Here is a 27,554-nt window from a genome sequence, read left to right as displayed (position 1 = left end):
TCGTATTATTAAATACAATCTTATTTATTTAAATTCAGCTTTTCTCTACATTAGGCCAGCAACATAATCAGCGTGATTGCTCTTGTTCTACCTTTTATTTTCATTTTATTGATTGCAACACTTAGCTTGTCCTGCACGTATTTGCCTATTATGACAAGGAGGAGGCTAGATTCTATCGCAATTCAAAGGCCTCAAGTTGAGTACACATGTAGCTTGTAATATAATGGTTTCTAACAGAATGGCACGCCTCTGCTCCGTAATAATGCTATGCTAAAAGCATATATATTACTCGGCTTTACCATGCCGCGTGTAGCGAACTTGCATCTGTAAATATCCGTCTCTCAAATAAGTTACCAGATTCGATTACATAAAAATGGAACCTTTGTAGAACGCTACATATTTCCTAAACGTACGCCAACTTCAATCAGCATATCAAACGATCGTTACTAGTTTTAATTAATATTCTTTTTTCCGTTTGAAGATACTGATCGACGACTAGACGGTTCCTGCCCTCTTCGATCGATTTTTCGCATAATAATTGCTTGAATGTTTATCATTCTAACTATTTATTTATCAGTAAATATTTAATGAAGATTCTTAATGGGAGTCTCTACTTTTATGTAGATGTAAAATACGTGCTAAGATGGCACTTTTGGAAGTTCCAGAACCGACCGAATTGGACCCGAATTCTGTACATTTAATGTGATATACGTAGTTCGATATATTGGAGTTGTACGATTTTGGCAAGCTATCAAAAATACGTCTAAAAAGGAGAGAGAACTGGTAGTTTGCACTCGTTCAGGCGACAATGTTAGTCAATTACATTTATTGTTATCTACTCTATACAGCTTAATGTAGGCTACACATGTATATCATGTTTTGATGGGTGTATGAAAGTTCTTCTATGTATAATGCATCCTTAGCTCTATAGACAAAGACTCTCGTATCCTTGTAACATATCAGTTATCTATTATAGTCTAGCGTTTTGTTGTTATTATTATAATTCTCATAGTGGTTATCCTCCTATCTAGTACAGTGCTGATAAATTGGCTGTTCTGTTTTATCTACGTAGACCCCAGCAGATCTCGGCTCCGCGTTTTGTGCATAGTAGTTTTGCTGCGTCGGATGAGGCTGGGGCTGAGTTTGTTGCTGGTGCTGTGGATGAGCTTGGTGTTGTTGCTGATGGTGATGTGACTGCGGGGGTTGCTGCTGTTGATGTGAGGGTGGAACACCAACGTTGGCCGAACCCCCGCTTGGGTCCAGCGGCGATGAGATCTCACGACTAGAGGGTTGTCCACTGCCTGCCGAATCGAGAGGAGATGACGGTAGCGAGAAACGGCTTGTCACCTCGTCACATAATAATTTGCTGGTTGCGCTACCTGCACTGGTCCCCCCTTAAAAAGCCAAACAGATAATTAGGGTTAACATTTAATAGTTTAATTAAAATTAATTAGGTAAATAATCAATTAGTCTCTGGAGCACTCTACTTGAAGCAAAACCTTTGTCGCCTGCATCTGCGGTTCACGTGTTTTACAAGCGAAACCTTTGCCGTCCTCAACAAGATTTCATAAATTTGTGCACGTATAGGTTTAAAAGATTACCCAGAGTACGATAGTTATGCCACCAAATGTTTTAATTAACGTTTATCTTTTTTAGGGTAATAAAGTAACAAGTTTGGAATTTGTAAATATAAACTAAAATAGAAAAGTAAAAATGTAAAGTCATTTGATTAGTCAGCGTAAAAAGCTGTCTAGGCCTTTATAGAAAAACAAGGACATTCTAGGCACAAGCCCCCGACTCCATCGATCATAAGTGACGCATATTGAATAGGATATTAGCAGATCACGGATGTTTCAAATGGACCATCGACTTCAAAGGAGTAGAAAGCCGTAACCCCTATGGGTAGCTAAATGAATGCTCGGGCAGGAGGTCGTAAATATCGAGAGCTGTTGAAATGAAAAGTTAAAAAGAAGATGCCGCTTAAACATGTTCCATTTGAACATTCCGAAATAGCTCTATCCTTTTACCTAGAAACGTTTAGAGGATCTAGAAGTTTGAGACTTCGTATGGTGCACCCCTTTTTGAAGGTGGGATTAAAAGGGACAGTCATCCACAAGGCCGATATCATTTGAACTGCAACAGGTGGGCAGCTATAAGAAATGAGAACTTTGAAAACAATATTTCGACTAACCAATTAAGTAACGTTTGACCCTTGCAAAAAGTTAGTTCTACAAAAACTACAAACGACGGCAAAAAGAGTAAACTTGGGGAACGTTTGTTCGTGTATCGCCTAACGGATAGTGTGCTTTAGGCGATCTATATTTTTATACTCGCGTCAATTATTCTGAATGAGCCAAAGTTCACCTGGTATCGAAACACAGTTTTCGACACTTTTTTAGTTGGTTTTTATGCCTAATAAACTAGCATGTCGTTTACTTCTTTACAGATTCACTAAGCAGATAGTTGGTTTTAATAGAGCGATTTAATAAAACACTTTTCTATTTTATTATAGCTAATAAAATTAACATAAATGATTATATAAGTACGCGGCCGTGGCCTGTGGAACCATGACTTAGAATAAATACTTATTTTTATTAACAAAATTAAATTTTAGATAGATATTGATATAAGTCGAGCAAGGTATTTCTTTAGAGACAAGTGTCGAACAATTCCTGCTGCCGAATCTGTTTACACGTGCAGCTCCTCAAGTTAACCTTTTTGAGGTTTGTAGGCTGGACGGCTTGGAAGAAGCTCGCCAAGGAAGGCTTTATCAACAGAATACGGGCACACAGAAACTGTCTATCGCTCATTTGCTTTTCGTGTGCTTCTGTTTTTGGCTTCTGCGCCCGTCAACACCGTTATGTTGCTGGCAGGTCGCTGATGGGCACAGCATCACTATCAGAGACTTTTAGTTGCCGCCACCCAGTCCTATGATCTCTTTCTGTATATATTAATTGTGCAGTAGCCAAGACGGAACATAACCGTTATTTTGTTTAGTGACAAGATTATGTGTCTGCAACTATGACAGTGCGCACTCTCCACCGCCTGGTCGTCTTCCAGCTCCTTTCATACTATTAGCAAGCATGAACGCGATTTGGTGCTGAGACCAGCCCAGTATGGTTAGAAGGCTCGTCCCACTTTGCTTCCCAGCTTAAGCTGATGTTTCGTTAAAGGATCCATGTAGTTGTTGTTATTGTTATGAGTTCACAGTGATGATATTCTTACAAACGGGCAAGTCATCCTGGTCGGTACTGCCATTCGGCAGTAGCTGAAGACGCAGCTTCGATAGATAAAGCGACTGATGATTATCGTAAGGCTACAATGGTTCTGTCTTCTGCCTGACGTAAACACAATCGCAGAATACGGGATCGAGCACTCGGGACAGATCGGAGGGTGGAAAACCAGTTAGTCCAGGGGGTGGTCGCGACATAAGCGAGCCGCCCTTCTAAGCAAAGTCTGTCAAACAAAAGAAAAGCGAAAAAGAGGTACCATCTAGCTAGAAGAAGAACAAATCATGACTTGTTTTAGCCATTCGCGAGTCATAGACCTTCCAGCGTCATCGCCACACGCGTCCAAGCTTCGAATACTAACATCAACAACAGTATAGAAATCGTCTTGTTTTTCCTTAGCTATGCAGCCGAGTTCTTCTATTAGCATGTGTGTTTATGGAGGTGTACATTGGCTGTCTTATAAGTTCTCGAGTAGTACGATAGAGGGAACTGGCACGCTCCTTAGGATGCTCTAGACGGAAGTAAGAGTTACTTCGCGCTCACTCACGTGTTCTTGGTTTGTTAAAAACTTCCGCGCGAAAACACCTTTTTTTTTTTCTGTTTCAAATGGAGTTGGTTTCGAACGTTTCATAATGGGTGTTTTGCTTTAGCATTTCGCATGTTGCAGCCATGTAAGCGGACGTTGAACGTTGATAGGCATGTAGGTATGTTAAGTTACTGGCAACTTGTGAACGAAAATAGTTTCTATATTGAGATAAGATATGCAGGAATACAAAGCACTATTCACTTTCGAATAGCGAGTGTCTATAGGATGTTGTCGATAGCAGGTTTCTAGAGTAACCTACGCAGCGAGTTGGGGAAGGAAGCCCTGTTTTCGGCCGATCAACTGAATAGGAGATTGCTGGACTACTGGTCTATTTTTACGCACAAGGTTGATTGCTAATGAACGTAATAACTTGCGCTAGTGTCTAATTGCTTCGCCAAATGTTATCCTCTAGCCTAAGGGAATGACATTTGTAGGCTAGCTTGAGCGTTCAGAAGTTAGAGCATGGTATTATCTAACCTCGCTGTGATGTAACATCTATTAGTCCGTTCGAATCTGTTGTATAAGATTGATCTCCAGTTGACTAGTACGCAATAGAGTAAAGATGGCAGTGACGAGCTTGTCAGTAAAAAAAGTCAGTGGTCGATTATAATGGCTTAAATTAATCCTAAGAAATGACATAGCCAGGCAGACATTGTGGTTTACGATGGCTATCGAAATACAAATGACGCCAATCGCGTTGACCGCTACACAAGCCGCGCCGCATTATGCTGTTGCTGATAGGAACCATGGAATGCAGTCGTTAGTTATGTGTGGTCATTGTTGTCTATGACGGCTGCCGTGGCTTTCTTTACCAAGATTTCAATATGGCGTTTCACAAAATGACTGCAGAATATACATATGTATACAACTCGACCTCATAAACGTGCACCAAAAAAATTCTCTGTGGTTATGGCACCAAAAGCAACCGATTCTGTCGGCGATTTTCGCCGAAGTTTTCAAAGGTCAACCCGTCAACAAGCGACGTCCACACTGCAGTAGAAACGTAATAGTTTCTCTGCTTCGTTCGGCAGAAGTAATGTTCGAGTTGCAATCAATAGATATACGAACTACTTGAAATAGTCCCACTATCGTCGTTATATTCAACGAATGTCATAACCAATGGGCAAATTCTAGTAACGATAATCCAGTTATTTCTAAGGTGCGTTACGCAATAAAACTAATGGCTGATCCACAAAGCCTTTGGCGTTGTACATTTTGGATCTGATAGAAATAGATATGTCGTTCCTCTTCTAGTATTACGTTCATAAGCATTGTGTGGAATGAAGATATTTAAACTTTTCGACACTTTGATCAAAAAGAGAAACCGCCAACTCAGCGGATCACTCGAGTCGGCTACCCAACGAGTCGTGTCCCAGAGTGGAGTGATCCGGCCGGAACGTCTTCGACCGATCATTTCGGTTCTGTCTACTCTGTCCCTTCTGCTATCCTATTATTCTTGGGTTTGATGTGACCTCTCCAGGTGTGTGTATGTGTTCGACCGGTCAGTCTTTCGCCGCTCAATCTGGGGCGTCAGGGGCGGACTAGCGCGACATCAACCTGATGACGCTTTCGGCCGCCGGATAGCAATCTGCTCGATAATTTATAGATGTAGAAAACACGAGAGACAAACTGAGCGACGCTGGGAAATTACCTAAGAGTTAACAGGGACATCGCGGATCCGCAGTGTTTCAAATGGGGCAAGAGGAATCTGAGCCGTGGCAAGAATAGACGTGATATAAAAAGCGTTGAAAAAAAAAGGTACTGAACGGAGATCGATCAGGATTGTTAGTGCTGTGTGATATTGGCGCGCTTTCGATCACTGAACGAACGAAGATACGGGCAGACAGACATGTATGTTCAATTGCTATTGGCTATTGTTGTGATCGTCGAGAGATTTTGCATTTTTCCCCGTGGTATCAGCTTAGTTTAACTTTACTTCAACAACATATGCTCTCGGATCGATCTGCGGGCAACGCAAAAGCCGCTTAACAGGCACTGCGAGCGAAAATCGGGTATTGAGTTTCGTTGCTATCGATAATCGTGCAGATAGTGCTAAGTAGTAATATGCACTGCCTTCGCACTCAACGATGCCATTGGATGTAATATTATTTAAAGTCGAGATCTGGCGTTGGGATTCATCATGCTCCATTTTCAATAAATGGAAAGCACGATACAAATAAGGGATCAAGTGCCGACAGAATGATCACATGAGTGCCGTTCGCCTACTAAGTAATGGAGTGAAGTTCAACCCACAGATACGAGCAGTTTATAGCTATCCTTTAAAACTTAGTCAAGATACATTATTTTGCTCCTTGACCTTTTTTTAAACCTTTTATTTATCAAAAACACAGACACATATCATATGGTACTCCATTCCTCCTAGACACTGCTAATAGTAACTTCCCGGTTATCACTCTTACTAGCCGTTATACGCCTTGAAAAGTCTTATGTTTCGACTACGTTTACTGTTGTGTCCCCTACGACATCGATAGGTACATATAGCAGTCCGAAATGATACGACAAACCCCTATTGTGATCATGGATACTGGATCAACCTGTATGTACCACCGTTCACTAAAAACAGAGGCGCCATGGCAAACAGCTTTAGCAAAATTCATGTCTACACTTTCCCTATTGATATTAAATGCTCAAAAATATGGTGCTAAACTATTTTATATGGTTCTAATATACTTATATGGATCCCATAATAGGCGAACATAATAATAACAAAGCCATTTAATTTATGTTAAAATATTATATTGGCCTATTTATTTAGAGCATTCACTCCAGAACCCTACAAAGCTCCGTATTTAAACTTTTATTGGAAAACTACACGTATCGTGAACTGTCCCTGATGTATTCTGTTCCGAAAACAAGCTGTGATTTTTCAGTTCTATTACCAAACCATGACATGACCCTTGTCGTATACCCCGCTGCTCATCTTTCAACGATGTTTTTGTTTCGAAAAAAACGGGAATCCGCCATTAGTCAGATAGTTCCGTTTAAACAAGGAAAAGACATGAGATCCTAACATCTAAGAATTTTTTTTTCGACTTACTTTGTTCAGCTTCTGTCGCAAGTTCGTCCCATCAGCCTGACGTGAACATATGGCCAATATATATTCGGTCTAATGATTGGTTTATGTCTTCGAATCGAACTTCTTGGGCGCCTTTTTAACGACATCAGCCTTTGCTACCGAACTGATGACTGACTTTCAGCAAATCTATTACTAATCATAACCACGACCAGAAGCAGCCTATCAGGTGTGCCATTGCTTGAATCTGAAATACTTCCACCATACCACCTGATGCTATAGTTCTTGATTCCGAAAATAATGTTTTTTTTTTTTCTTACAGTAGAACATGCATGTACGCGGTAGCTTGGATGGGTAATAGATTAGTTCGAAAAGTCACCTAGTTAGGTCGCCTATGAGTAGTTACGATCTGCGCCTCTTTCATAAGTAGTGCGGTAACAGATTATATTTAAAATCTCGTGCGTGTTTAGATTGGTATTCACCTTTAGTTTCAAGTGATGCGTCGAAATTCAAATTTAATAATACGGCATTTGGGGCAGTTGAGGTAGGAAAGGCTATCTTTCTTGACAGTCTTATCACTGCAATGGTAGACGAACGTAACCGATCAATGTTTTATTGTTGTCATGAGCCTTTTGGATTCTTTGCAAATGGATCACGATATGTATCAAGACACTCCTGTCTACCAATATGGCATATGATCTTATCTCAGCAAAACAAACTTTTACTGTCAACCCCCCAAACCTGATATTGAAAAGTTGAGCTGTACGGATCTGACCTCCGCGGTCACATGTCGCCAATCGTATTTTGACGTGAGCTCAGTATTCGACGTCTATGTAGGTGGTCTACCCGAAACGAAAGCAATCGATTCGAGGTAGATATCCTGAACGTCCTGTAGATCGCTTGCAAAGTTAAGCCTCGCAATAATTTTGGCGTATAATACGCTCAGCCACCATATTTGAACGATTTCAAAAGATACGCAGTAGTCAAGAGAGTATCCGTCTTACATTCATGTACATTGCCAATCATATACTTGTCGTGTAGATTAGTATCGGCGTTTTTATTTATACAAATCACCAATCTATTTTATAAAAGTTGTAAAATTGTTGCCTTTCCAATCAGAATGATCAGTATAAGATGTTGCTATAGTACGCACTTCTGTATTTTGAGCCAACGACAAAGTTTAACTTCGAATGAAGGTCAGTCGAAAAATCGATTACTGTGTATCTATTTGAGTTGCGAACGAACGGCAATACGTGAAGCTGATTCCAACTTGAAAATTTCCTGGACTACAGGTCGGTTCGTTTAAAACGTTAAAGTAATGTACTTCAACCTATCTATGATGGCCGCTACCGAGTAAGAGCTCCGTTCAAATCGTATGGTTGTGCCTATAGGTGTAAAAATTGCCCTGTATTATTTTGCCGTCACCCTTATACTGCCTTCGCATACCAGTGGACGTTGAGGCGAGCCCTTCTCGGTTAAATTAAGTAAAGAAGCCGCAAAAGCAATTTATCAAATCATTCAGAAATTACCTGTTAAATCTTGTTCTGCGTCATCGCACACTGCGTATGGTCGACAGTTCGGCTAATCTCAAACGGTGTGATACGACTCATACAACAGTAGCTCTGTGAAGTGATTTGAGGCTCTGACCGAAGCGCCTCGTCTTTTCAATTTAGCCAACGGATGTGTAACTCTTACAGATTTTTGAATATGCTTTCGAGCAAACTCTCTCCTGTATTTCTGTATGCCTTGTCGAATCCATGATCTAGAAGCACGAAAACACCTTGGCAGTATACAAAATGGCCTGAAATGGCAAATAAGTCCGATTTCTAACTCCAGTATGAGTGCGTATTACGCCGAGTATCTTCTGTTGGCGTAATTATGTCTAGTGAATATTAATGCATCGTTCATCTTTTGTCTCTGCTGCAACAGGTGCTTTTGTTTCCAGCTTTTTGAATTAAGCAGCAGCAGCAGCAGCAGCAGCAGCAGCAGCAGCATAATTATAGATAAATTCAATGCACATCCAACACTTTATATTTTTATTTCGTTACTAATTAACTTTAAAGGGTAAATACGATAATAAATGCATACATTCAATAGATGGATGCATTGACACTGTACCGTTAACATCTGTAAACAAGTGTAGAAGCGAAACTAACTTGGTAGGCTTGGTAACTAAAACAAGTGCACTATAAGGAAAATCCCACTTAACAGTTTGAAAGGTGAAACGCATCTTAATAAATTAATCTGTTCAATAGGATAGGTTGCATCTTGGCATATCAATGCACCCTCGTTGGCTCTACAGACCTATTGAGCTCGTTTATAGAACGTGTTCGATTCGAATGAATAAAGTAAATAATAATAAGATAATAAAACAGATACTAATTACTATACTAGAAACGAGTAGTAATGACTAAGACACGCCGTTAAACGAGCGTCTCGTCGCATCCTGACGGTCTTACGATGCCTATTGCTAGTTGTTGATAATGTGTGACAACCACGCGAGCAGCTCGCGGATAGCTGGCAGTATACAAATGTAAGAATACAAAAGAGACGTTTTCCTCTACGTGTGATAAGGTTTTCTCAACTCTGTCATAGTAATCTTGTTTCGTTAGCATTTGTGCATGGCCTTCAATCGAAGGTTGACTGGCACTAGCAATCTCAATGACCAGTGTCAAGTGTTCGAAGTACTGATACCTTCCGCGGAAGGTTAGTTGCTTGTTAATTCATTTAAGACAGCCCACCGATACTGTGTAAATCCTATTTTCAACCCATCTAAGCGTAGTACACCGTCGGGCCCCAAAGCGCCTTGACGAAGTGAAGCATAATAGCTAAATTGATATATGCGTTACTCGATCAAACCAAATTTGTTTGAAGTACTAACATGAAAGCGATAGTTATGTGTGAAATAGACAAGGTTCAATAAATTATACAGTATAACTTTATTTGGACAGACCTAGGAGAATCCAATTAGGCCGTTCCGAATTCCGAAAGTGTTTTATGGCAGTCCAGCTGAAGTAGATGTGGTTACATAAATAGAAGATGGTTCGCTAAATGAAAGTCGTTGTGACTGACATAGGAGTCGATGATACGTCTAGTAAACAGCTGAATCATCCCTATAGTCTATTTTAACATAGCAGGCCGTTGCTGTTTGTGGAATTATTGGTTTCAATTCATGCTTGCCTTCATAATAATGCTTTTAAACCTTGCTGCGTGACCTTATAGAGATTGTGCCAAAATTTGTCTTGCAGCGAAAAAATCTACCCAAAGCAAAATAATTCATTTATTAAGTCCTCTCGAAACCTTATTAATTCAATAAGTGATATGAACAGCCAGTTAAAAGTTTCACTCTGACCCCATTGCAGGATGTTGCCTATCGTGTAGTAACTACGATGTACATAAGGAGTTTGAGTTAAACCGTAAACAGATTCCCGAGTGCGAACGTCGCTGTCTCTTGATATTTTGTCCGTATGGCTACATTAACATTTCTTCTTCCCCACGTTTTCGAATCAGACGCGTTCCCGGTTTTGGGTTGCCTAGGCGCGATTATTGCCCGATTCTGGGCTTAAGCTTCTCTGGGCCACTGTTGCCACTCGTTGCCGGGTCCGCCATGACATTGGCGCTGCTTGTCAAAATTTGAGTGGAGATTATATTGTCGAGTCGGATAAGAGATCTTGCTCTATAAGACGAGAAAGATCCGAGGAATTTTCGTTCAGACGAAAATTAAAGCGCGTTCTCGCATGACAAATAACTATTCTTTTATATTTAGGGTGAGTTGCCTGGATAAGTGTCCGGCAGAGACCCGGATAAGTGTCGAGTACGAGAAGCGGACTTGTGCCAAAAAAAACAAAAGAGAAATCGACAAAAAATAATTGCTCCATCATAAGTATACTGTTGGTATCAGTGACTGAAATAGTAAAGGCGCCCTATACGCTACTTCTAGCATTGAACGATGCTTCTGTGAATCTGAAAAGAGAACTGGCAGAAAATGCAGATTCGCACTGGTGGGCGTCCTCTCAAAGGCCTCAATGTTGCCCTATTTGACTACAAGTAAATTTTCTCGGTGGGCATTTTGCAGTAGGTTTCACATTTTGCATTTGCTGCGGATGTTCCAAAACTAAATTCTAGGCAACAGTGATAACAATAATAAAATTTAAAAAGACAATCTAGATAATCATAAAAAAATAACAACATGATCCGGAAAGTTTGGTTTTCTCTAAATCTTTTCATCAGTCAACATCAGTACAGGAGATCTAAGGAACAATATAGACGTTGAGTCGAGCGTATGTATAATAACAAATGTATGCCTAAGAGTGACACTAAACCGGGCCAATGTAGCTTCTGTATTAGAGACCATAGCAGGCTTGCGTTTCAAAGAATTGGACAATGATGCTAGGTTCGCTACGATGTGGCGTTTGAATATTTCGAATACGCTCATACCTTTCAATTTTAAAGATGGCAGGGTAACGCAAAGTGGCCAAAAAAGTCTTACGCAGTTTTCAACGTAACTTTCAAGATAACCTACACGTCCTTCTTGGTCAATTATGCGGACCCAATCTAACGAGTGCTTCTCTGTTCACTGCCTAAGTACTACAGGACCAGGGATTGTGGTGCCTCGGACATCTACTGCCGCTATGCTAATCATCAGACGCGCAAGTAAGAAAGTTGTCCTGACCTGTCGTTGCTAGACAAGTCGGCCTTCCGAGCAAAAGCTGCCGGTGGCAGGACTACGTTGAATGCTTGATATAACAGGCGGCCGAGCCTGCTATACGTCAGTCACTCAGTCAGTCCGGGCTGGATGAAAGAACCATTGGTAGCAGATCACCTACCCTTTGTCAGCATAAACACTCTCAAAAGGCGTGCCCAATACAGCATATCGTTGCTAACTGTGGCTTCAATCGTCGCCCAGTTGACGCGGAACGAACCGTCTTACGGATAACATTATAGCTGCAAGCTTCCTAGAGACCAATCGCTGCGATTGGTGGCCGGCAAACCTCCGCCGAAGGAGAAAAGCCACTACAAATGATCGTATTTAACCGTTGTCGTCGAGTTCCGAGATACATTGCCAACGAAAGCAAGTCAACGAAGAACGACGATGAGAAGAAATCGAAGCTGCAATGCTGTTCTTTTGTATATTTTAGTTTCGCAGCCTACGTAACTAAATAGCGAAACTGACTAGGAGTATATGGGAAGGGCACCTTAATGACTATGCGTCCATCCGCCAGCCCTAGCACCAGACGAAGACAAGTCCTTTCTAGAACAACAATACAGTGTCTATGGAATTCAAGAGATGATTAGCTATTACCGAAGTTGGAGAACTCTGAATAAGATTATAAATTTCTCAAGTCGACCGAGTAACGCATCGCAAATGAGTGTGGGGTTTCAAACAATGCGTAATCGAGAATCCGCAATAGAAAATAACCAGTGCAGACTCCAAAACTAAACGCTGTCCTCCAAAAGTACATTTCTAATAATCTGTCTAGATCACTGCGAGTGTTAGCTTCGTTAATTTAATATGAGTTAACGTATAATATCACGCATTGCTCAAAAAGTTCTTAGACATACGTTACATATCAGAGAAGTTAGATAGATGTTTTTCAATATAGGACAATAAAACCAACGAATGTGACTGGTTCTTATGAGATTCTTCGAAGAATCAAACTTTTCTACCCCCGATGCGAAAATTAATCGCAGGGGTGATCGCTGGCTTGCCCACAATCGAACATTGTTATTGTTAGAAGTAAAATTTCATCCGTTTTTATTTAGATAAAGTTACAAAGTATAAAAAGACCACACTTTAGATCATAGTCATACGTATACATATTCACGTTTATGTGAAAAACCCACGAAATATGGGTTTTTAGTAGTTTTTTTTTTTTGTTTTGTATGAAGTCGTTCCGCAGCTGAACAAGCTGGTCAGGTAACGTATAACCTCGATTTAACTGTGAACAAATATTGAAAGGTTATAGCATAAGTGCTCCCGCGATTAAACTAACACGATTCGTTTGATAGCAACGCGTCATATTGAAACCAAATTAGCTTTCATTCTTTTAAAGTCATATATGATACGCGACTGGCTCATTCACCTTTGTCCTATTTTTTTTTTATCATAGATTCTTTACTTTATCACTTGGCAGGCTAGCCTTTGACATAGAACTACATTGGCTTGATAGCGTTTTCATGGTCCCTCAATTCAATTTCTGGGCATTTCTACATCTCCCATGGTGCTAAAAGCGGCAACCGTTTTTTGCCAAATGCAATCTCGGTCTGTCGTAAGCGCGGAGGTACGATTTAGACATCGATGGCTGTAGGTGAGAATAGAATACACTGCTGTCCAAGACGTTCCTTAGTGCCTTTGTAGGCCGAAAAGGCTCACCTAAGTACAGGTCGCAAAAACGGTACCCTGAAACTCTCGAAGTAGTACTTATTGCTCTAAAAGTTGGAAGAAAAGTGGCGATTTTCCTCGTTCCACGTACCAAAGTACCTTATGTCATTTACTTCAATAACATCGTTTTACATTCTTCCAATACAGCCTAAAATAGTTTCACTCGTGGTTCTATACGTTATATCCAACGGTGAGCACTCGACATCTTTCCAAATTGGAGCACTATGGCAATGAACAACACAGTGATCATGAGAACAGCGTGGAGTAGCAGGGTATTTTGCATTTTCTGCAAAACCGGCCATATCTTCCGAGTAAGGACGGGACTCTGCCAAAACTCTGATCAAAGTAGGCCCACTCCTCCATCTCCTTCAGCTCCAATACATTGCTCTGGCGTTCCATTGGCAAACAAACGTTAGCGAAACGACCGGACTGGGTAAGACGCCGAAACTAGCCATGCCACCGTTCGTTCGTTACTGTCGACTAGATGGCTGGTCTCAGCTCATCCAGTTTATAAATAATAGAAAAGGAAAGAGAGAAAGTTTACATCTCTGATATATACCACATTTAAGACTAACACACTGACAGGCAAACACATATATAGATGGACGGGCAATAAAACTCGACTGAAAATCCGACGTTGCCGTTGGCGCAGGCGGTGCGATTTAGCGGACTTGGGTTTTGCTTCGCACTCGCCACTAAAATCTAAATGAAACAAATCCCCATATATATATATATATCTATCTATCGCACGTCGTGCCGACTGAGCGTAAGTAGCGTGGAATAAATGTAGCTGATGTTTGTGCTAAAGTATAGTACTCCTGATAATTTTATGGACAAGATTAGGACTACTCTGTGCGAGCTGGTAGCAGTCAGACTGTAAAAATGACAATGAATTGTAGTTGAATGGGCAAACGTATCAGGCAAACAGACGCAGGATCAACGTCTGCTTATGCACAAAATAAAGCTAAATCAGTGATTTCAATCAATGCAGATTCGTTTGACGTTAATGTGGAAATTAGGCTGCAATGGCGTTAGCTTTTAAAGGTTACAAACGTACTGAAACCTTCCATGGTACAGATAGAATTTAAATGGTACACTATTAAGGGGAAAACACGTGGTGCTATTCAGTGATTGTGTATCCTTGACGCTTTTCATCGATTATACCGCAAGTAAATATAGCATCTGTTTCGAAGACGAACATCTGTATACCCGTCGTAATCTAACCTTATCAAATAGAATAATTTCACCTACCTGACTTGAACTCGACGATGTAAGAGCGAACACACACAGATTGTGGCCTGTATAACCCTAGCAACTATATCTGTAACTCTCTGCGAGACTACGAATCTACCAATATTTTTTTATCGATATCAGAGTTTCCTTAACTTCCTTACCCGTTGTATTCTGTTTCGTGCTGATCAATGGCTATTCACGACTCGCGAGGATGGTTGTTCCAGTTATATGTCGTGTCTATAACAATATATACACTTGAAGATGCGACTTATCCTTTGGGTGAGTTCTGCTTACGCTGTAAATTCACCCATGATATCAGCGTTCATCACTGAGTTTGTACACATGCATAAAAAGACATAGACATACATATATCCTCTGTGTTCACACATACTCGTGGGCTTTGTATTTCAGATGGGCAAATTTGCCTCCCTCTTCAGTGGTGGTACGTCTTTGGTGTGATGTGATGTAGCGTGTAGCTTATTCCTCCCCTGCCCTGTGCCACAGATTACACGATGCGATATAGTTGTGGGAAAATAGTCATCATCACCAGCAGCATTAAAAATAGTAGTAACAAATCCAACGACTCCGGTAACTCATCGTGGCAGTTCGTCTGTTTGACGCGACCGCTCTAGCTTTTTTACTCAGACACGCAGGGATCTAAATTACGAGGCTATGGGTGAGCTAGCTACGTCGAGTTACCAACACCAGCTAGATTCCTCTTCTTTCTAGCGTTTTGAGAGCGGCGCGACTAACTAGGGACTGAATAAATGAATCGGCGCTAGATTATTACGTGTTTAACTCGAAAAAACCAACTAGCCCGCTCAGACGGATAAGCAGGGAGCTGTTGCGACGAAGTAGCCAAGGGCTTCCGTAACCGTAGCGGTAGTCGTAGGGGGTAATCAGTCGTAGGAATAGTAGAAAACTTCTTTATACAGTAGAGACTGTCCTTTTGGCTCAGCCAATCTTAATAGGTTACCAAAAATGAAAAGCAAAACAATTACGGCACGTTCATTAATACAAGTTGGCCACCGAAGGATCTTCATGTATGTATCCGGCAACATAACCAACCCATATTCAAACATGCGTACGAATCGATCACAATGGTAATAATTCACGAAATGAGGGCACAAGAGCAACGAAGCGCTCACAGGTTGGAACAAACTTTGAAAATAAATATAGAATATAACAAAACGATGACTATGGCAGCGAGGACCGGAGCTTCATTCGGATAGTTGACAGATCCCAACGGTATATAATTTATACACATACGTACATTTTGCATACTTCTATGAGCGAATAGATCGTACGCTCGGTTCGGTACCTTATTTCAATTGCCTCTTATTCTAACTAGATGACCAGCTACTCAATAACAACAATAGCAGTCTTACTTAGCCTCTAACATTAGTTCCATTTAGCGCGGCCCGCCGTCAACCTTTCAGGAGCACGTAGTAAGTCAGGAAGGTCAGGTAGGTCGGTACTTTCTATTTCGAAATGGCTGACTAGGCAACTGGGATTTGACTGTTTTGTTGACGAAGCACGCCACTCGTCAACGAGTGTAGCGTCCATTCGATGTTTAATGAAACATGTGATACAGTTTGCTACCGTTAAATTAATAGAAATAGTAAACTAACTGGTAATAATAATCGTATCTAGTAACGTTTTATGAGCTAAAATTCGGTCGAACTGATACTTTGTTTTGAAGATCTTCTCTGACAGAAAAGTTTGTCAGCCCTAGAGTAGCGCACAGGGTACGAGGTGATTGTGCACACGTGGCAGCGTTGGATGCGGTACTTTGTATTATCTGATGTTTCACATTTATCTCCCAATGTTACGAGAGAAATATATGCAGCAGATGATTGTGATCAGCAAATCTTACATAGTACCGCGACCTGATATTTTAGGCGAATGAGAAACAATTACAAGCCGGCGAAACAAGGCGTCTGTATCACGTATACGCACGAGAGGAAAGATGTTGCGGTTAGTTTAGAGCAATCGAATCACTTAAACGGATTGCAAACATTAGGACTTGGCCTTCAACCACAGCAAGGCTTGTTGTTGACTTAACTACTAACATGCACGCACTCGTGCAGAAGGCTAGAGGCAGCATACTATACGTAAGCGGCCCATTTCGATTCATCCGGTCGTTCCACGCGACGGCAGTCGCAGCTTGGCCTTTTTTTCAAAATGAAATATAGGCTTCGTGCGTCTGTCCCTAGTACGTTAAATCGTTTTCCGTTTCTTTTTAGGTGAGCTCCTTCAGAAATTTTGACAAACTGTTTGGTGGTTCAACTTCCTCGTTTATTCTCTCAGGGATAAATTCCGTCACCGAAAAGAATGCATTTATTTATATACAACTTAGTGCATATTTCGGGGAGAATATATATTTGATTCCAGGAAGTCTTAACGCTGTTAGACAGGTAGACATCCTGCACGCTTCGCCGACAAACGGGGGAATTAGATCGCCGCATATATGAATGAGTACAGCGACACGGGTTTCAAGCCAAAATCTTATCTAAATAATTAAATTATCTGGATTGATTTAATCGGCAGGTGTATTTACCAGCAATAACTATCAACTGCAGTTGTGACTGGATATCGAATGCAGCGATCAATGATTGGTGTATATACATATGTGTTCGGGTTTGGGAGAGCTTATCTAGCATCCTAGTATCCGTCCTTATCTAGTATAATTAGATACGAATCGAATGAGTAATTATCTGAGAAAATCTATGCTCGACACAGCCCCCACTCGAGACGCAGAAAGGATTGCACCAGTCAATAGCTATAGTCATACCGATACTGTATCTTGTTACTAATCGATAGACATATCGAAATGATCCGTCATGGTGAATCTATACGTATAATGTATATTATTATTCTCTGATGAACGACCGTTATGTCCTATTTCGTTTGAGCAACATCGAAAGGCACGCTGCATAGTTGCGCTACGAAAGATGCAGAACTTGCCTCTAGACACTCTTCCATTATTGCTTTTCCTTCTGTTCCCTTTCTATTTAGTTGCGTTTTATTGAAACTATTGTCAATGGCCTGGCTTGTTAGGCCAGCATAGCTATTGACCGTGTACAGCTGCAAGACCAGTCAGTCCTATATGGCAGTGTCCTTCATAAACGGATAGTAGTGCTTTCATTGATCCAGGCTCCAAAGCCGGTAATCGCAGGGCTTCGGTTAGTCAAGTTAGCTAAAATCACATCATGTTCCCTGTCCTACAGCAAGGTGCCTCCGTTGTACTCGGGTACAAACAAGTGACCTCCCAAAGAGCTCAGGCTCAGCTGGATTTGGCGGTCGGGCCAATCTATCCAGCTCTACTATCAAGACCGTCATGCCAAATAAAAAAATCGATCGGACAGTACAGCAAATACTGCCCTTTTCCTATCTGAATCGGGTGAAAACAGTTCTCGAAAATTGGCCTTCTCTCATCTCACAGGTCCGCAGCCTATTCAGCTCGTGTTTTTGGGCGACATTTATTTGATGTCAATGGCTTCTCTGTCGTTCGATGGATCGCTCGAAACGGGCGAGCGCAAGTCATGAAACGAGTATACGACTGACGTCTTGACTTGTGCTATGGCGAGCACAGGCGAACTCGCTCCCGGCGAAGAAAGTTCACAACGAAGAGAGCTCTTCCATCTAAAGAAAGAAGAGAACTTTCGGTAACTTTTCCTTGGCCTATCCCTCTTGTCCTTTTTGTGGCGTCGTGGAGATCCCATGTCATTCGACAGCACCTGCATGCTCTCATGTCTTGAGAACATACTCTTCCATTCCAAGCCTATGCATACGGACACATCGCTATAAAAATATTGCCGGTGGCTTTAGCGTAGCTCTAAGAGTCTCTTAAACGAACCTCGGTCTTTGACTGAGATCGCAAAGCACAACAAATAACTGGTATAATAGTGCTTTAAGTATGAGACTGCCACCGAAAGCATACGTTAGCTAACTTCTCCTATGGGGATGTTATAATGGCAATAATAATAGTATGTCTTTTTAGATGTACATCCCATGTACACATGTAATAATTTCAATAAATGGGATGGGAGGTTAGTTGTGATTGTAAGAACACGGACGTGGGGCACCGCGGTACGGTCACTTGGTGCCAACAACCCATTTGTTTGAGTCACTCGCCGAGACTAACATAATAGTAGTAATAATATTTTTTACACAGTAACAGCAACAGTAGCGACATTGCCCGAAGGATAATAACAAGTGACGGTCCAGCCGGAGATCGGTAAAAGATATGTGGTATATCCGAGCACATTATAATTGTTTCATATATAATAAACTTGATAATATATTTAAAGTTAGATATTAGAATTCGCATTTTCTGGAAGTAGTGCCAGTGAAGCGTATACCATTTGGTAAAAATATATTTGATGAAAGTCACTATATTTTCTTTAGTCTTAAAATATGTGCCTCTACCTTAAGGTCTACATATCAGTTAAGTAGCAATTCGAGAACGTCTATAAAATCCCTAAAAAATAACCACTCATTGCTAAAGTAATTAGATATAGGAGAATTTTTGGACAAGAAAAATAATGCCAATATTAGTGTCCTATATATCTTTGATCAGCCAAAGACGGCTTTTAATTTTTTCGGTGGCTTTTTTTGTTTAGGCCTGTTGTGAAAAAATGCCCTTATCTTATACGAAGGGCATATAAGATATTGTTTATGATTCTATCGTTCTCATGTCTCTATGCTTTCAGTGTTACGTCCAGTATGGCCGTTAGGTATTTTGATGTCTAGAAGTCTTTTTTACGTTAGGGAGCGTTGTCTGGATGGTTAATACGCACTTCCGAACGTGTTTCCGTGGCAATCACAAACAGCGAACATGCTGGCCATCGGTAATTCAAACCTTAATGGTCACGGACAGGCAAAGATGAGTAATAAAATATTAGGGCCACTAGCGTGATAGTTACTCTGCCACTTCATAGGCCTATTGGAGAGGCCGAGATCCGTCCAAAAAAATCTTTCCTCTTGCTATCCAAATTTATACCTAACGGTGATTCCCAAGACCTGTCCTCATAAGAAAAACTAATTAAAGGCCAGCTCGAAATGGTACAAACCTGTTAGAAATCTGCCTCTACTATTCAGCTGACGCAGAGTCTTAAATATTCTAGTATCTTTATCTTCGTTGATTCTAGCATTTCAATTAACAGGCTTTGAAAACTCGATCGCGGTTGATATGCGGGAGCTCGTTACTCGAAAAACCCCAAAGAGAATAAACAATCCCGTAGCATTTTCCCATGTTACTCGCCGCTAGACCAACGCTCGTAAACGCGTATCGGCGAGAATAGAAAGCAGTCTGTAGCTTCTGCTAACTGCTTGAGGCTTCAACTACTTGTTATCAGTCCCTGCAACACTGTTCTATTACTCTTCAGTGCCATCGCCGACGTGGTAACTAGAAAGGAGTCTGAGGATTGTCGTCATGGACAGCCACCACCGAGATCGGCCACCCCAGTTCGCACAGAACACGAAAAAAAAAACAGGCATCAAACTTGGATGACATCAACGTTGCTGGTTTATAGGATTTTTAGTCACTTTCAGCAAATCGATTCTGGTGGAGATATTTGACTTTGTCTTAGATGATTTCCTGGACTCGTAAAACCGTTGTCACTGTGAGAACATCGTTCTTCCAATCCCAATCTGATCTCGACGAATCGTATCCTATCATGACTGAAGTATAATGGTGTGAAAAGCGTTACGTATCTAACCTGTAACACAGATACTCAACATTTGAAGCAGAAGTGAGTCGCATAGGAAAAATTCATTATAGACGCAGTTCTATCTTCTTGGCGCTTTTTTTAGTCTACGATAATCAAAAGCGGCTCCCTTTTGACTGGTAGTAACGGCAGAGGTCGCTGGTGTTATTCTTTTAAGGCTACGGCAACATGGGTCCTTGATAATTGTCGATTTCTTCCTTAACTTTAGGTAAGTTGAAGATCGTACACTGAAAGAGTTCCCTTGCTAGCTACTAATTGTTCTGAAACGTATATTCTAGCCTTGGACGATCGTATTTGCAAACACCGAGCACATAGATCTTGCATACGAGATGGCTGTCGCGGAATAGTTCTTTCGGCTCGGCATATTGTCAGGCACATTCATCAGCGATTCCCATCGCCCATTCCGTCGCAATTTCGCGATACCCCCGTGGAACATCACGATCAAAGAGCTCGGCAGCGTTAAAGACTAAATACTGCCTGGAAGAATGTAAGGTGGCTGACCATGTTGAACCTTGTCAGAGAGAATGAGGCGGTGAGACAGCCAGTACCATAAAGTGTGCTCTTTACAACCTTCGATCCAACGCGATCTTCTTCCTAAGGCTGACGACGCTCTTGGAGACACGAAACAACCGAAGCACGTGAGAATCGATAACAACAGTGGACCGAAGAGGTGACCCTTTCAGAAAACAATGAAAGTAAAATCTTTTGGAAAAGGCTGAGATAAAGATTAGAAGATATCTATTCCGCTATCAGCCATTAAAGGAAAAAGAGTCAAAATAAATGATTTTTTTACTATTAAGCCATAGATCGAAGGCTGCTATTTAAGGTTTTTTAACGTAAGTATGTTCAATGTTTACTTGGCGCATGCTATGAAGCAATGTACGTTCTTTAGAAACGTTTACGTTGCCAGTGCTCAGCGAGTCCATGTGAAAGACACCCATGAGATGAGTCAACCAATACCTTCAGTACAAAACAACAAAGCCGAACTAGGATTTTGAGCTTATACAAGAATGATGCTGATAGGACGCGTATCCGTGTCTTCGGTTCGCTATATCTCGCACTTGCTGTTGTTAGCTGTTCTTCGAGAAGCCAGTTAATCTACTACGCACGAAGCTATTTGAACGGTGAAAGGACACGTCCAGAGTTGTTGAGAAGTAAAAAGTCAAGTATCGCCGGCTAGAAAAATATCGGCATGTGTAATGAATTCGAATCACAAGTGCCTCAAGTGCTAGGAATAAGGGGCGGGAACTCATCTATGCACAAGGAAGTGAGTATTTTTTTAAGAGCCCAGGCCGACGACAACGAAGAGAGACGGTGATGGGCATGAACAGAGCGAAAAAGCTCGTTCAGTCCAGTTGTTCAATCGAGTATGGTTGCACTCGTATCGTCGCTGTTTATTCGCTGCCCACTCAGTAGGAAAAACCATTGGCAGATAGATCAGCATTTTTCTTAGGAACAGAAGTAACAACAACAACCACGTCTGATCACGGCTAATAGGACTCGAGAGATTGCAGTTGATGGCTGGCCGCTGGACAACACCGTTTCCGGAATAACAAAGCATTATTATACGTTTATCTATCAGTGGAGCGAGCGCACATTAGAAAGAAAACATAGCTCTGAGAAGCGCAGGACTGACTGTCGACGGTTGCCTCAACCATCCGGACATTTATTATAGTTTCTGGGGCGCATTGCCGACTTTTATGTGAATCGCCACGAGATAGTGGCTGATACGAACCTAATCATAAGCCCCGCCGCTTTCTTAAGCATAGCTAGCTTTAGCAACGGCACTGGGTAAATGCTCTCACTCAAGGTATTACCTTTCCAGGCGCCGATCTAATTACATACACACAGCGCATGAACAGTACATGAAAATTATGGTTTTTTTTTTCTACTTACCATCTTGTACGGCGTTCTCTTGGCCGACAATGGTAAGAGGCGACGACATTTGTGCCTCCATCATCTTTGAGTAGTCCTTATAGTCTTGTGGTACCTCCTGATAGCCACCACCGCCGCCGCCTCCACCGGCTGACGCCATAATTCCAACTGAGGTACCATTTTCATATCCTGAAACTATTGATGGGAGACTTGCGGTTTTCATATAGTCGTAATTCATTGTTGGCACGGTTGAGTTAACTGTAGCTGGGTAGTAATCAGTATTGACATTGGATCCCATTGAACCAAGGTAAGACGGATAACCGTTTTGGTAGACTGCATAGTCCGCTGCGGCTACAGCAGTATAACTGGCTACCATATCACATCCAGTGCTGGTATACATTGATGGCTGAGTTGTTTGCACTTCGGGATAATAGTTGGCGACAGGTGTTATAGCAGCTGCCGCGGCTGGGCCCGTGGCTATGGGTGTAACGCCGGCGGCCACCGCGGGTGGGTTTGCTACATGGCTGGCTCCATTGGTGTACGATTGCTTCATGAGCTGGAACTTTCGACGGAAACCACGTGGCCGTCGGCGAAATGAGCCCTCCTCGAACATGAACTCCGAGCTGGGGTCGATTGTCCAATAATGGCCCTTCGCGGCCCGGCCTAAGCCTTTCGGCAATTTGAGGAAGCACTCGTTAAGTGATAAATTGTGCCGAACGCTATTCTTCCAGCCCGTGTAAGAACCTCGAAAGAAGCTGTATCGCTGCTGAAGAAAGGTGTAAATTTCATTAAGAGTAAGCCGTTTAGTAGGTGAACTTTGTATTGCCATGACAATGAGCGCGATGTAAGAGATCGGCGGTTTTTCCTGCCTTCGTTGCGAATTCGAATCGCTCTTTTTTCCACCTCCACTGCTGCTACCGCTATTAGCTTTACCATTGGCAACCGCACCACCCGTACCTGGCTTATCCTCAGGCACTTGTGCAGTTGGGCCGTCCGGAACTTCGGCGAGGGCAGTGCTGCTTACCTGTAAGTACACATTTCAATCATCTGTTAAGCACTGTTTTGTATTACAAAGCAGCTAGGTTCCAGTAATCTGGTCACTGCGATCACAGGCTCGACGGGCCGAGGCAACAACTATCGACTGTTTTCAGGGCCTTACGCAAAGATATATGTAACCCCATTTCAAAAATTGCCTTACGCCGATTTTTACGCTCGTCAACGTCTGTAAACTGGTACTATAGTATCGCTTAACTACTATTGCACATATTATTCTTGGTCGTAATGACGCGCCTTAAGGACACTGGTGAAAGTAGGAGGTCAGCTTTCAGGTATCGTTTTGTTAACTATAATATTGCTTTTCGTATGGCTTTAAGACAGAGTGTTCATTTCAACAGCTTATTGTGAGTATTCGATTTTCGCCGAGTAAAATACCAGGGGCTGCTGTAAGGGGTATTTGCTGGTATCCATAGACAACAAGAAACACCTTTTGTCAGTATACGAGTACCACATAATCTAAACGGGGCATTTTTAACTAAATTAAATTGTTGATTTTGAATAGACGATATCAGACAGTTCGTGGGGTAACAAAGCACTTGTGTCCTTGCACTTGTGGGAAACTAACTTGTGTTTAAAAAAGCTCCCCGCCGATTGTTCTTCTAAATGTCTATTTATTAATTTCGTTATTCGCCAAACTAGAGAGAAAAGTTAAAGGCACTTTTTTAAATAGTTGTCTTTAGAAAAAGACTTATTTGAAATTTCAGCGATTCGGCTGTTCGCTGTGAGCTTCCAACAGTCAAATAGAAAGCACGAGATGACAGCTTATGATAACAAATAATGGTCACGAAGCGGTTTGGGATTTTCCAGTTTTATCGAAAAGATAGTGGTAACTAAGTAGTGAATCGAAAGTTAGTAAATGCACTCTAATCTACGAAGATTTAGACATAGTTAGAGTTACCATTGCAAAGTTACTATATAGACGTTAGACGTATCCGCTAACATTAGTGTTATGCGTGGTTCCTCGTGATAGCCTAGTAACGCATTTGCCTGCTAATCTTAGAAGGACGTTGTGGTCAAGGTTCAAACCGGGCCATAGGCAGAGCGCTGCAAGCCAGCCGTCTGATGGAATAAACTCGAAACGTACAGGTCCAGTGCATACACGAAGGCCATGCTTCGATAGATCGGAAGCTCTGAGCTTCGTGAAAGTGCTGTACACGTAGATTCTGACGCATGAAACTCTATCCAAGAAAGTGGGATTACGTCATAAGGAATTTTACGAGCGTACAATCGATCGAGCCGTACTAGCCCCCGTCGGGCAAATGCCTTGATGATCTCCATCTGACCATGATCTTTGACTAAGTCATCTCCATCCAGCTTTTAACCGAAGCGCTGATTCCTAAAACCACAGTCTATTGTTACGAGCGTCGCCTGGAGCCGCGGTAGCTTTGTACGCTTGTGGTTGAACCACAGCCGTCCGTCTGGAACGTTTTGATGAAGTCAACAAGCATTTTGGCTCATCCGGAGATTCGATGTTGTGGCGAAATGATGCTCATCCGAATCGTTAAGAAGTGTCTCAGAACAGATGCCCATTTCCAGTCGCAGCAATAAGTTGTTGTATAAATACCGAACGTCAACCAAACTAGCTGCAATCACAGGCTTGTTGGTTAATAGATCAATTGTTTCTTGGACGGTTAATCTGATCTGAACTTTTTATTTCTCGGTTCCTGGTAAAAGTGTCAGCGGTTGCGTCTGGCCATGGCCGCCTCCAAGTAAAGTGCCGCGATGTCGTCTTTTACTTTCGATATTCGTACCTCTTATTACTCGAAGTAAACGTTATACCGAAACCATCCGTTGATCTTTACGTGCGTACTGAATGCGATCGCCAGTTTGTTGCATAGCTCGACCATACGTATTACCGTAGTGGCCGCGACAAGGGCCAAAGGCCGTGGCCGGCAGCCAGTCTCCAGTGAAAGGTGAGGTGCGCTGATTGTCGTCGAGACCTTTAGCGCCATCGCTACGCAAAAAGTAGGACAGACCAATCCTCCACTTGAGCAAACGTCGACGGACTGACACGCAGGCGTGACTCCCACTCTTCCGGTGCTGATATAACATTCCTGAGTCGAAACTCCACAGTAGAAGTACATGTGTACATCAGCTACATAAACAATGGCACAATATAATAGAAGGAGGTGGACGACCGATGGAAAAAGGTCGCTCAGAAAACGTACGTTTACTCGTAGTTGATGGCGACGACACTCGGAGAGACAGTAGCAAAAGATATAGTGATGATTATAGCGACAGGCGAGACAGCTCGAAAATGGTCGCAGGCCATGGTGACAAAAAGAAAAACAGGACAATCTAGCGTTACACCTGTACAGGCACTGTTAGTGATTAATCAGTGAACAGTGAGCTAACAGAAAACACTATCGCGTAACAGCACCTAACTAAATGTCATTAGATTTAGACGTACACTAAAAACATATATCGAACAAATTAAGAGATATGACGGAAGTATAGCATCAGAAAGACACTGAAAATTAAATTACTATATTGCTAAATAAGACTGACAAACGACTTATTCTAACACACGAGCCGCAGGTACCCGCATAAACTCATAAACATTCGCACCTATTTTGAATCCTGCTTGTAATTCCATAGTGCATATGCTGTATTTTTAATTATTTTTTTTTAGTTACGAGGTCGCTCGGTTCTTTTTTCTCGGAAACAGAAGCCGCTTCGGCGCGCACGAAGTATTTGTTGATTTCACTGTGCGACAGACGTAGGGCATAGTTGTACCGTCTGCTCGAGTCTCATCATCTAGATCAACTAGTTGGCTATAGACTATAGCTTTTCTAAAAAGAAGAAAGAAACATTTTAACTAACCTGCGAATTAATGTATTCATGATAAATAGATTGTATCGCACTGCTATGTTGCGAGTAGTCCAGATGTAGGCCATTCATCGGGTGTGGAAGATAATTTTCGACCATTAGAGAAAGTGGCGATGTGCAAGAACTGGAGGCTGGTGCAGGCACAACGGAGGGAAGCATCGAAGGTCCGCTCGAGGTGGCCATACACGGCACAGGAGTCATTGTAGGCACTGAAGGGACAGATGAAATGAGGTCGCCTCTTTGAGGACTGTCCTCGGTTTCACGTTTAATCATCATTTTGACACGCAAGCTGCGTCGTTAAGGTAGAGGACGGTGGCAAACGGGTCAGTTTTTGCGCGAAATAACCTCGTGATTGTCGTCGGTTGGCAACAATAGGGTAGCGTTTTGTCAAATTTACAACTAATCACCTCGAATCGTTGGAAGACCGTGACGTCCACGATGCAAACGAATAAACTTTAATATCAATACGCGCACATTGACCTACGGAACCAAAGGGCACTTGAACGGCATTGAAGCGCCGCCGTCGCCGGCGTCGCTGGCCTTCGTTAAATCACGGCAACGGCGACGACGACGACGACAACAATTATTATGATGCTGATGATGACAATGATCAACACACACACTTAAACAAAGTCACAATAGCATTTACATTTGCGTCTCGCATTCGCACGTTGAATCCTAATATTGTTATTATTATGATGATCGCTGCAGGTAAATACAAAAGTAGTATTGCGCGCGGCTGTGTGTGTCGTGCGTGACTGAGTGTTCACGTCGCTGTGTATACACGACGTCGTGTCGTGTGAGATACATCAACGACGGAAGACTGCAAGGTGGCGGCGACTGCCCCAGCCGTCGGAACCGCCGTCGACTTAAGCCAACCGACTATGTTTATGCTGTCGATAAACAGGACGCCACGCAAGCGTCGGAAGAAGACGTTCCACTGGGGTGTCGGTGACCACTGCCGGCGGTAGATAAGCTAAGAAATGCACAGCGTAACGATTTAGCTCGACAAACGGTCACAGGCACTATTTCAGTCTATCTCTTCAGCGGGACAGTCACTGTGCTTCGTTCCGGTTTGATCCACTCCACTCGTATTAAGTCTAATTTTCGGTTAAGGTCAACGCGCTTGCTGGCCTGCGTGCGGACGGGAGCGCTTGGTGCTGCGACGAGATCCCGCTCCCGAATGTTTGAACTCAACACGCGTAAATATTTGAGCTAACAGCAGCAGCAGTAGACTTGCCCTGGCTAGTAGCGGCAGTAGTAACAGCGGCGACGGCGGCACTAGTAGCAGTAGCAGCAGCAGCAGCAGCAGCAGCAGCAGTTCCTTTCTCGTCTCGTTAGCTATATAGTCGGACAAACAGGCAAACTACAGTGGCCTGCTCTCTTCTCGTTCGCAACAGCTTCTCCTCGGTCAGGCAGCACGGTCTCTCGCATCTCGCTCAGCGACACCGGCCCACTGTTCATGGCGTGGCGCGAAAGCGAGAGAGAGATAAGGAGAACGAGGGGGGAGAGAGAGGGGGTGCGAGCAAGACCGCCGCCGCTGTGACCGCTACCGCCTTCAAGCTGGAGGGGCGTGTTACCGACCGCCGCAGCCGTC

General features: G+C 42.4%; 1 protein-coding gene and 1 long non-coding RNA gene across 2 annotated transcripts; one reads left to right on the top strand and one right to left on the bottom strand.

The window, feature by feature from the left end:
- LOC111271751 (uncharacterized) lies at nt 1–27,554 on the bottom strand. The gene is made up of 3 exons (XM_022852730.2): nt 25,952–27,554; nt 22,094–23,096; nt 1–1,394 (listed from the first exon to the last, which is right to left on the bottom strand). Exons 1-3 carry the CDS (start codon nt 26,231–26,233, stop codon nt 1,024–1,026), a joined length of 1,656 nt encoding a protein of 551 aa, XP_022708465.1. The 5' UTR covers nt 26,234–27,554; the 3' UTR covers nt 1–1,023.
- On the top strand, nt 8,978–14,214 carry LOC111271752 (uncharacterized). The gene is made up of 2 exons (XR_002687076.2): nt 8,978–9,069; nt 11,444–14,214. It is a non-coding gene; the product is annotated as an uncharacterized LOC111271752 (long non-coding RNA).

Source organism: Varroa jacobsoni, unplaced genomic scaffold, assembly GCF_002532875.2.
Source record: "Varroa jacobsoni isolate VJ856 unplaced genomic scaffold, vjacob_1.0 contig00962, whole genome shotgun sequence".
NCBI lineage: Eukaryota > Metazoa > Arthropoda > Arachnida > Mesostigmata > Varroidae > Varroa > Varroa jacobsoni.
Note: the sequence above shows the minus strand (reverse complement) of the source record. Positions and strands in the feature narration are given on the sequence as shown.

What these genes read in the sequence shown, in the direction of transcription:
- LOC111271751 (XM_022852730.2), bottom strand. Translation starts at nt 26,233, where the DNA reads ATGATGATTAAACGTGAAACCGAGGACAGTCCTCAAAGAGGCGACCTC. An exon ending in ATGAATACATTAATTCGCAG is followed by an intron (nt 23,097 to 25,951) that starts GTTAGTTAAAAT and finishes GTGTACTTACAG; the next exon opens with GTAAGCAGCACTGCCCTCGC. An exon ending in AGAGAACGCCGTACAAGATG is followed by an intron (nt 1,395 to 22,093) that starts GTAAGTAGAAAA and finishes TGGCTTTTTAAG; the next exon opens with GGGGGACCAGTGCAGGTAGC.